Consider the following 11,987-nt stretch of genomic DNA (forward strand, 5'->3'; position numbering starts at 1 on the left):
ATGTTTTATTTATTCTTTTGTCTAAAATCATTTTGCACGTTTTGTTAATATTTTATATGAACATACAAACATAAAGCTCATGTGTAAAATGTTGTAAACAAACATCAGCAGTAAAGTCAGTAAAACTTCAGTACTGTCCCTTTAAATAATTGCTGTTGTTAATTTACCTGATACTTAATCTCTGCTGTTGCCTGACTTGAGCTGTGGTGGAAAGAGGCGGAGTCATGAGTTCATGGAAAGGGGAGGGATCCCGACTCAGAGGAGTTGAAAGAGGAAGTCGGAAAAGTTAAGACATCCACACCCATTCCACTCCCAACACCATCAGGACAACCTCATCACCCCAGCTCCGAAACGGTAGGTTTGAACTTCCACATAAAGAAGATGATTCTGCATTTTGTACTTTAGAATGAGAGGAGGAAAATCTGTTTTTAAGTATAAGGATTATTGAAAGCTTTCATTCATTAGTCTTGCCCCAGGGCTTTGTGCAAACTAAATGTTGCTTTTCATTAAGTTTCTGTGGTGTTGGGTTACTGCTCAGGTTATTTTATGATCCTGTAAATAGGTTTAGTTGTCGTACTGGTCTGGAGTGCAATACACTAACTCAGGTGTGACCAGCTGTAACTGTTATGGATGTGTCAAAATGTACAAGAAATGGGAGAGGTGCTCTTATTTGGACCAGATGTTATGATTTGAAAAACTGCAAAAAAAATCCATTCCAGTTTCACAGACAATGCTTTACTCAGTCATTCTTTCTAATGAAATAAAGTGTTTAGCCAAAATAAAGGCAGTTCATGCAAAGGTAAAATAATCCCATCAACAGATTAAAGAGTCAATAGATTACAGAAAGTTTTATAATCGTGACATTTTGTCTCTTTCAGGACTGTCAAAATGGCATTGGTGTCAGAGTTTCTGGGACAGCTGTCTCTCAATGTTGGGGTAATAAAGAAATGACATGTTTGCTGTGTATGCGATATTGATTACAAATAATAAACCATTATTATATTTGTTGTCCCTTCTCAGGGCAATGAACCCCTGTACCCCACAGTGGTTCCTGCTTTGGACTTCAACCCTGACAGAGATGCTGCCAGAATAGAGACAGCCATCAAAACTAAAGGTGTGACACTGTTGTGTGTATCATATTCTGTTCACAGCAGGCAGTTCATTCAGGTCAAACCAGAGTCCTGAGTGGAAAACATCTGCTGATCTGTTCCTTTGTGAATAGAAAAAGGAAGAGGATGAGGAACATTAAAAAATAAAAAAAATAAATAAATAAGGATGAAGACAGATAAACGCTAGGTACCATGAACCAGTGGTTCTCAACCTTTTTTAGCCCACGACCGGCAAAATAAAGGTACCAGAGACGAAAACGGACAGAAGAAGTGGTTAAAAAAGGTTCAAAGTGTCAATAATGGCATTGACAAATTGTGAATGTGGTTAAATTGGCAAAAAGAAACATGAAATATGGTGAAAAGAGGTTAAAAATGACAATAATGGGTCAACATATGTGACATTAAGTATAGGAAAAGTGGTGGAAAGGGTTTATAAGTGCCGACAACGTCTTAAAAGTGGAAAAAATAAACTGTGCAGAAAAGGTATTGAAATTTGATGGAGAAGTAGCAAAAAGATGGCAAGAAAAAGTGATGAAAAAAGCATTAAAATATGGCAAGTTGCAGAAAAAGAGTAAAATAAGCAAAAATGTGCTCAAATTGCTAAAAAAAAAATCTGTTTCTTAAAGGCATCTGGTGCCCCCAAGGTTGAGAACCCCTGCCGTAGACTGCCATACAGAAGGATCCTTAGTAATGAAAAGCTGCAGTGATACATGAAGCAACTCCCACTGTTGACCTAGTCTGACCTGCTTCAGAAAATAATGTTAGAAACACAAGGAGAACAAAGTGAACTTTAGTGGAAATGTTGGACAAACTGGTTTCTGTGTTCATAGCTTTGTTATTAAGGGTTTTTACATTTTTAAAAGAAGGCACTTTGTATTATGTAAGGAGAGAAAATCTTCCACATTATCTAACTACTGTGACATCCTCATAGTAACGCTTAAAAAACAATAGAACAACAAATGCATGGATTCCTCAGAGCTGGAATTTGCAGCGTCTCCCTGTGAATGAGGAGGTGGTATTTGTGAGTCATGGAGCTCAAAGTGGTGTGAGCGAGCTGGGCAGTCCTCCATGTCAGTCCTCAACACTGGGCGCTGGCTCTAAACCATTGGCTGCAAACCCATGGGCAGAAGGATTCAGCAGAAGAGCCAAGTTGGAACGATGAATCGACGAGGAAAGATTTGTCCTGGCCAACAGGAATATACCTAATTATTATGTCATCATTTACCCAAAGAGGTTGGAAATGTCTCAAAAGCGCAAAAGCAGAGAGTTATTTTTCTGTAAACATTTAAAAACATCTGTCTGAGACCAAATGGCGTTGCTAGTGAATTTTTCTTTCCATCCCTTGTATTTACTCGTCTCATTCCTCATGTGTTCGATCGTTAGGAGTGGACGAGCAGACCATCATTGATGTCCTGACAAAGCGAACCTATGCCCAAAGGAGAGAGATAGCTTTTGCATATGAACGGAGGACAAAGAAGGTAATCCAGTCCAGGGCATGAAGCGAGGTTGGGGGTCAGTTACATTTTTCAATTACCCATGTTTAATTACAATTACAGTGACCAGCATTTCTTATGATAACAGGTCCAAAATCAGCTGTAAATAGTTTTATATAAGGAAACTATGTTCAGATGTTAGAGTTGTCACGAAAGTAAAAAAAAAATAGCTTTAAACTCACTGACAGGCTTTTTTTTTTTTAGAAAAATGCTGTTTTCTCAGCTTTTTGCTCTAAAACTGAAGATTTGTATAAAACTTGCTCTATTTAACAGCTGATTACAAAAGAAGGAAACGAGCCAGAAACAAATGTTTTTTTGTTTTTTTTTGATGAAAGTAGAGCCTTCAATCTTTCAGAATCTGGTGTCGTATTTCAGATAGTCATAGTAGAAAAGATTCTGTGGGTCTTTAAAATCAGTCAAAATGCTGGCATTGAGGGGGGTAGAGCATCTGAAAATGGCTGGCACTGAATGAGTTAAAAAAATGCAAGTGAGGATGCTGTAAGTGTTGGCCCTTGTCACACTGCATTACCTTAGCATTAGCATAGCATTTGCATTAGCATAGCCTTCGCCATAATATAGCATTAGCATTCCATTAGCCTAGCAATAGCATTAAACTGGCATGAGCACTAACCTAGCGCTGACCTAGCGTTAGCTAAGCATTAAACTAGCAATAGCTGAACATTAGGAATAAGATTGAAAAAGCTGAAATGTATATTTTAAATTACAAATATAATCATGCCATAATTGTAATTAATTATCAATAACGCAATAACAATTATAAGTGACCCCAACCCTGGTATGAAGCTAAGCAGGTCCTGTGCAATGATTGGTTTATTAATCTCATCGTATATGTATATTTGTGTGTTTAGGACATGATCTCAGCTCTTAAAGGAGCATTGTCTGGGACTCTGGAAACAGTGATTCTTGGACTAATGAAAAGTACAACCCAGTACGACGCCTCAGAGATCAGAGGATCCATCAAGGTTTGTCATACGTGACGTACTCATTCATACACAGCTGAGGCCTACAGGTTAAATCCAACCAGATCATTGGTGTGAAAACTTGCATGAGAACTAACTTAGCATTAGCCAAGCAAAAACATTAACCTAGCATTTGGTAAGCATTAACTGAGCATTAGCATTAACCTAGCATTAGCTATGCGTTAACCTAGCAATGGCTTACATTAGCTTAAGGTTGAAAAAGGTTGAAATGGGTTTTTTTCACAATAGCCTTAGATTTCAATTTTTTTTAATTGGTAAAATGATCCTCAAGAAAAGTGACACATTTTATTGATTGTTAACTACATACAGTATGTGTGAGCCATAGAACTTTATCATGGTTCTCAAATTATAATTGACAATTTTTATAGGATTTCCATGCCAATTACAATTACAAAGTCCATTTTCTGAAGTCAGTTATAATTCAGTTACGATTAATACAGCAACAGATTTTTCAATTACAATTACGGTTATAATCACACCATACTTTGCGATTACAATTATAACTGACCCCACCCCTGGTCAAATGTAACACAGTTTGGTGCTGTTTGTGAAAGTAAAGCATTCATTGAGTTTGGTAAAAGGGTGACACTGTCCTCTGCTGGAGGAATGACTAAAGCCCAGCTAACAGGTCCTGCTCTCCTTTCAGGGTTTGGGAACAGATGAAGAAACTCTCATTGAGATACTGTGCTCACGCAGCAACGCTGAACTGGTGGAAATAAAGAGCGTCTACAAAGAATGTGAGTTTATACCAAAAACACCACACACACAGAAATCGGAGAATTAAAGCTGAAGTAATACATTACAGTGTTCAAGAAGGACCTGGACAAAGACGTGGCTGGGGATACTTCAGGGAACTTTGCTAAGCTGCTCCTGGCTCTGGTGCAGGTCAGATAAAGTCTCTATTTAAGGTTTATGAAGCAAAGCAGAGCAATAACATCAGCTGTTTGTTATTTATTTTATCTGTGCAGACCAAAAGAGCCGATGCTTCAGCTGTGGTTGATTATCAGAAGATTGATGATGACGCCAGAGTAAGTCTGTGTGAAAATATAGCTTTTAGCACTTTATAAGAAAAAAATATATCTGTATTATAGATTACCTTTAGTCAGGGTTGGGGTTCATTACATTTTCAATTACCCATGGTCAATTACAATTCAATTACGATTACAGTGAGCAGCATTTTTTTCCCTATTAAACTTAAATTAACATTATTTTTTATCTTCAGAAAGTAAATTACAATTACAATTAATCACAATTACTGAGCCTAAAACAAATGACCTATTAAAAGTTAACCTTCCTCTTGTGTTAGCGTTCTGTTAGCATCTCTTATGATAACAGCTCCTAAATGAACTGTAAAATACACTAAAAACTAATATCTATCATCTAAATTCATTCCTATCTATTGGTTACCTTGTTAGGCTTCCTAATCAATAAAAATATAGGTGTATCAGTATATTCCTCGATTTCATTTTTTAAAATGGTAAAATGTGGGAAAGCTTGATATGAAACATATTTTAATAATTAATAACTGCATATGTGTAGCACGGTACATATAGAACTGTTACATGGTTCCCCCAGTTTTTCGTTAAATTATAATGAACAACTTTTCTAGAATTTTCAAGGCAATTGCAATTACAAAGTCAATTATCTGAACTCAATTACAACTTAATTATGATTAGGACAGCAACATATTTTTGAAATTACAGTTAAAATTACACCATCATTGTAATTATCAATTACGCGATTACAATTCATATTGACCCCAACCCTGAATTTAATTATGTAATTATTGTTAAATCAGGCTCTTTATGATGCTGGAGTGAGAATAAAAGGAACCGATGTGCCAACCTGGATCTCCATCATGTCTGAGAGAAGTGTTCCTCATCTGCAGAAAGGTGTGTAACTCCTGACATCTGTCCAGCTGCTAGAAATAAAACTTTCCCATTTCACTTCTAAGCATTGTTATATGTACAGATGTGGTTTCCACCATTATTAGTGCTATTATTATTATTATTATTATTATTTAGGAATGCACCAAGATGAAAATTTTTGTCCAAAACCGAAAATGGGACAACCAAGGCCGAAAACCAAAACACAGAGATAAATTATTTAGCTAATTATTATTCCCATTGCATTTATGGATACATATAAATGTGTACGAACATCACTTAAATTTTAAGCTTTGCAACTGTATAAAATAATATTAATGCTTCAAAGAATAAATCAATTAAAATGTATGAAAATGTTTATATACCACTGAAATTCGTGTATCATTATAAAATTGTGAAAACTGCAAGACCTACTTTTTCCAACTCCTTGGGGAGCATGAAACTTGGCATGTAGAGTCTTCAGTTGGACCTGATCTGAAGTTGTGGAAATAATATTGTTCGGTCAAAATATGCACAAATTATTAACGAGTAACAAATTTTAGCTAGCTATAAAAATGTGGTCAAAATAAAGTCTAAAAAGCTGCTCACGTTTGTTTTGTTTTTCATTATTATGGTCCAAATAGTATCCAAATAAACAGGTGACTGACTATCGATTGTGAGGAACTTCTACGATTGTACCATAATACCGTGAACCACTAACGGCAGCCATCAACACACACGGAAGTTGATCACAAGAAACAAGGAGCACCAGTAGATTCATTACACCACCTCTTGTTCCTTAATTCGCATATTGTGTGTGCTTTCTGTAACGTTTTGTTTTGATTTTTTTATCTATTAATAATGATTCTATCCAGTTCATCAGTGATGTGACTTATGCGTTGCTCTTTTTTAAAGACAAACAAACAAAACAATATAATATGTTACTATCTTTATTTTTTATTTTAAAAGCGATCAGAAATACACCATTTTTTTTTTTACGGTATTTGATTTTTCCGTTTCCTGTTTCTAGTTTTAAATTTATCAAAAAAAAACAGTTTCTTCTATTTTTTTATTTTGTTTTGAAACAAAATAATCAAAGAAGGAAGGTTATATTAAATAAAATAAAATGATTAACTTAACCCCACTTATGTACAGTATACCATAAATAAAGTAGGACAGTGATTTACTTGACTACATTTTTTGTTCTAGTTTGTTGCCAGTATTCCCAGTGATATCGTCCCCATGTAGGGTGGCCTGAAATGTCTATTAATTGGTAAATTAAAAAAAATAAGATAAAAGAAACTTAGGTCAAAACGGATTAAAATGATTTGTTATTTATTGTGTCATACACAATAAATGTTATATAACTGTATCCTATACTTAAACTTTCTCAAATATAAATCTAGTTCAAATAAAATGCAGTATAAAAATATTTGAGGTAAAGCACTAATTCCAGCTTCTCTGTATTTGTAACACACTTTAAAAACTAATTCTAGAGAAAAAAATGTCTCTGTGGTGGCATTTGTGATATCAAAATGGGGCCACGAGCCAAAAAAGGTTGGTGGGAACCTCTGTTTGACATCTTTTTGTGAGCAAATGATTGTTGATTTATTGATCAAGGAGGCCTACGCAATGGATTTCTATGATAAAAACATTTTTTGTCTCCAGCAGCTTCATTGCATTGATAGTGCTTTACTTTTAAATAGCACATTTTGTTGTTGTTTTTTTTACCGTTAGTGTTTCAGAGGTACAAGAGCTACAGCCCCTACGACATGCAGGAGAGCATTGAGAAGGAGGTGAAAGGAGACCTAAAGAGATCCTTCCTGGTGTTGGGTAAACACGTTTCACTCCTCTTTATCTTTCTCATGGTCTGTTAGAAGCAGAGCTGGGCTCAGTTATAATTGTAATTGCATAATCGATAATTAATTACAATTATGGTGTAATTATAATTCATGAGGATGCAGGAGGTATCCTCTCTATTCTTATCAGTTTAACTCCCCCTCCGCTGTTTCTCTAATTTTGACAAAAATTCAGAAAGTTCTCGAGATTTAAACTTTTTGACTTATTAATTTTTTTCTTTCCCATTCATTTCAATTTGAAATTTCAGATTTTTCAACCCTTTCAACTTTTTTCAACCTATTGCTAGGTTAATGCTTAGCTAATTATAGGTCAGTGCTAATGCTAGGTTAATGCCATTGCTAGGTTCGTGCTAATGCCAGTTTAATTCTATTGCTAGGCTAATGCCAGGCTAATGGAATGCTATTGCTATGCTAATGCTAAGGCTATTCTTATGCAAAAGCAATGCTAATGCTAAGCTAATGCAGTGCGACGCGGGCCAACACCAGCATCCTCACTTGCATTTTCTTCAGGAAATGCTTATATTCTAGTTGTAATTGTAATTTAGAAATTCTGTTGCTGTCGTAATCGTAATTAAATTGAGTTCTGATAATTGACTTTGTAATTGTAATTGCCATGAAAATTCTGGTATAAATGTCAATTATAATTTAAAGCAAAACTGGGGAACCATGTTACAGTTCTATGTATAATTCTACACATATGTAGTTAACAATTATTAAAATATGTTTCATATCAAGCATTTGCCCATTTTAACATTAAAATAAATATAAATCTAAGGGTATACTGACACAAAAAAGGCTCAGAATCCCACACCAAAATATTAAAACTTATATTTTCATTGATTAGGAAGCCTAACAAGGTAATCAATACATAGGAAATACATTAGATGATATATATTTGTTTTTAGTGTATTTTACAGCTGATTTATGGCCTGTTATCATAAGAGATGCTAACAGAAAGCTAACACAAGAGAAAGGTTAACTTTTCTGGGCTTATTCATTTCAAGCTCAGTAATTGTGATTAATTGGAATTGAAATTTTGTAATTCAGAACATAATTTTAATTGACTTGCTGAGGATAAAAAAATTATTGTAATTGGAAAAACGCTGGTCACTGTAATCATTATTGAACATGGGCAATTGAAGACGTAATTGTAACTGAAAAATGTAATTGACCCCAACCCTGATTAGAAGTAATGCATTACGTAGGGATTTACTGGCTTTCTCTCTGTTTCAGTTCAGTGCTTTGAGAACAAGCAGCTGTTTTTTGCCAGAAGACTGAATGAAGCCATGAAGGTATTCCTGATCCTATCCTCCTGTGTGTGACTGGGATTCATCTAAAGCCTAGACATTGTTTAAAAATGTATGGCAGCTTGTGAAAGTTCCATTTTAGCAGCAGGAACCGCCAACGTTCAGTTAGGATCTTACAACGCCGTTGCATCAGCGTCTGCAGAGAGCGTCTCACAACTCAAAAAGTGCTGACTCGTGCCTTTGTCTGCTCAGAGTAAAGGAGCCAAAGAGAAGATAGTGACCAGAATCATTGTGTCCCGCTGTGAGGTGGACCTGAAAAAGATCTGCTCCGAGTACAAGAGCAACTTTGGACAATCGCTGCAGAAAACCATCACAGTGAGTGAGAACGATTCATAGTTGATCATGTTTTTTTATTTAGTGCAGCTTCTCCAATCTTTCCTTGTGTTTTGGTTTGGTAGGAACACACTAAAGGAGACTATCAGACAGCCCTGCTCAGCCTCTGTGGACCAGAGGAGTAAAATAACACCTTCCACTGAAAGGAACATCTCATATTCTGTCACACAAAAACGCCTCTTTTGTCTGTTTGTTATTAAAGATGCTTTTGGATCCATTAAACCTGAATACATTCCAACACACAGGAAGTCTGAAGGGTTGAATCATCTGAAAACAAAGCCTGGGAAGAACTTCTCAGATATCTACAACAGCCAGGGTTGGGGTCAGTTACATTTTTCAGTTATGATTACGTTTTCTATTACCCAAGTTCAATTACATTTCAATTACGGATACAGTGACCAGCATCTCTTCCAGTTACAATTAAATTGCAATTATTTTTTTATCCTCAAAGTCAATTACAATTGTGTTCTCAATTATTAATGTTTCAAAACAAGTGCGCACGCTGACTGCGATGTTTGCTCACATCTTTAGAACATTCAGTTTGGGTTTACTTTTTTTTGGTGAGAAAAGTGTTTCGGAGATTTGAACATTTTTGGTGGCTGGAATTTCAGTGCATCACTAATCTGTATAAAATAAAAGACTTGTGAAAAGAAACGCTGGCGATGTGATGGACCAGGAATTGGCCGGACAGACGTGGGCGGTACGGTCCGTCAACTTTACAGCGGTCCTACGGTGCTCGCGCATGCGCACTGTGAGAGTTTGAGGTAAGACGGTCCATGGCACTAATTCAACAGTGATACCCTCACAAGGAGTGACTAGTGTGTCTTCACCACAATACAATGTAAAAGAAAGACAAATATAAGGAAATGAACTTTTTAGCTTTAACGTGTGGACAGAACGGCTGCTCACTGAATCTTTTCTGTTTCTGATCATTCTCAGTTATCACTCCAAATGGATTTTCTGTAAAAACCAAACTATATAAACCCTTTTTACAAATCTACTGAAGCACTTGGGTCCATTTTCACTCTTTAATGATGTCATTCAGCTCACTGATGCATTCATGCATAGACTGGATTATGATACATTCATATTTTTAGAAGTGGTCCTATCTCAGGGGTCTGCAACCTTTACTCTCAAAGAGCCATTTTGCCTCATCTCGCCTGGATTAAAGTTTTTTCTGGAGCCGAAAATTTTTTTCTTCTGAATGAAGATAATAGTGTATAAAATTCTATACAGTTAAAATAGTATTGAATAATTTTATGAGTTAATGGATTTGAAGCGAAACAAAAAAAATAACTTGAATTTGATAACGCATATGATGTCACATGCTAATTGCTAGTTTCTTGCAACATATCAAGCATGCATATTAAGCCAGCATGTTAGCAATGAAATAAATCTTTCGCCACACAAATGAAATCTTTATTTTCTTCCAGAATAGTGTTTTTGTTAGTTTAATTATCTTACCAGGGATTTACACCTTTAGGTTTGTCGCAGGTCCAGGGAAAGTTGATGATCTCTAGATGTTGCAGGTGATTTATTTTTAGATTAACCAATTAATTTATCATAATTTTATTTAAAGTTATCGTCATTAATTATCAATACCCTCTGTAAGAAATAAGGTTTTGTTTTGTTAAAGCTACAGGGAGCCATTGCAAAAGAGTCAAAGAGCCACATGAGGCTCCAGAGCCGTGGGTTGCAGACCCCTGTCATATCTAATCATGAGGCGGTTAACAATAGGCCAATGCAGTGATTCTCAACTGGTGGGTCAGAACCCAAAAATGGGTCACAGGCCTGTACTGGGTGGATCGCGGAAAGTTGTCCAAAAAAAAAAGAAATACTTAATGTCTGTCATGTTGGACTTGTCTTTTATTTTGAAAGGAACTTTTCTTTTGACAGGTATGCTGTGAAAAGCATGTTGCACAGCAAAATATATAGATTTATGTTTTAAAAAAAGATTATTTATGCGCGTTTTCAATAGCTATCTTTGGAAAAAAAAAAACTAAATTTGGTTAGTGGAATTCTAAAAAAAAAAAAAAAAAAAAAGTGAGTCGCGGTTTGATGACCGCGTGGCAAAGTGTGGGTCACAGGGTGAGACGAGTTGAGAACCTCTGGGCTAATGCACGTTTGCATCACACAGAAGCATTAGTGCTGGAATCTAGTATATTCCAAAATAAACAGATGTATTTATCAAATACACGTCAAATTGAACTCCAAAATCTTTTGAAAATAGATCAAATTCAGAGAATTTGCAGTCCAACACATTTTAGATGACGGACTCCTGCAAAACACCTCATTGTAGAAAAAGAGTCGCTAACTCACGTTCTGTATCTTTTCACTTTGTATTCAAGGATGAAAAATAAAACTTTATTGAGCTCCAGATGTATTGGAGCAAGTTGACATTCAAAATCTGCAGGATTGCAGCCCTCTATGAACGAACAATGAAACCTCTTGCCTAAGTTATGTTTTAATATTGTTTTTTTTTAAAATTTATTTATTTAGGTGTAAAAAAAACCCAAAAAAAAACAATTAAATGTAAACAAGTGGCTCTGCAGCTGCTCTAGTAGTGATGGGACCCTCTGAGGAAACCTTTTGGACCTTAATCAGGCCGGACCCCCCATGTTTCTGTGTAGAGGACTTTCCAAACAATGACCACCAGAGGTCGCTAATGTAGCGTTAAAAGTCTGAAAACACTTCATATATCATCAGGGCCTAAAGTCTGCAACCTGCTGAAGAAATGCACCATTTCACCTCTTTTAACAAATAACAATGTGTTTTAATCATTGTTTACATTACATTGTATTAACATGTGCTAAATAATACAGGAAATCTACATGAATGTAAAAATTAAAAGGTTAAAACAGATTTGTGAAACACTCTTATATTTAGGGAGAACAAAAAACTGCATTAATTTAAAGATGTATTTCAACAGTAATATAAAAGCTGTTGAAGACCATTTGTTTTGTTGCTTCTATGGCTGTTAAAGAAATGTGAGGAATAACCATTTCACTTCGAGGTTGTAT

At 35.6% G+C, this 11,987-nt stretch overlaps 1 protein-coding gene across 1 annotated transcript; it reads left to right on the plus strand.

Moving 5' to 3' along the window:
- The first annotated feature begins 252 nt into the window (after window positions 1-252).
- On the plus strand, window positions 253-9,621 carry LOC114464981 (annexin A2-like). The gene is made up of 13 exons (XM_028449676.1): window positions 253-354; window positions 879-936; window positions 1,021-1,114; window positions 2,493-2,587; window positions 3,472-3,585; window positions 4,250-4,340; window positions 4,409-4,488; window positions 4,572-4,631; window positions 5,402-5,495; window positions 7,206-7,301; window positions 8,561-8,619; window positions 8,827-8,949; window positions 9,033-9,621. Exons 2-13 carry the CDS (start codon window positions 889-891, stop codon window positions 9,090-9,092), a joined length of 1,014 nt encoding a protein of 337 aa, XP_028305477.1. The 5' UTR covers window positions 253-354; window positions 879-888; the 3' UTR covers window positions 9,093-9,621.
- Window positions 9,622-11,987: the final 2,366 nt, after the last annotated feature.

Source organism: Gouania willdenowi, chromosome 6 (assembly GCF_900634775.1).
Source record: "Gouania willdenowi chromosome 6, fGouWil2.1, whole genome shotgun sequence".
In the NCBI taxonomy this organism is placed as follows: domain Eukaryota; kingdom Metazoa; phylum Chordata; class Actinopteri; order Blenniiformes; family Gobiesocidae; genus Gouania; species Gouania willdenowi.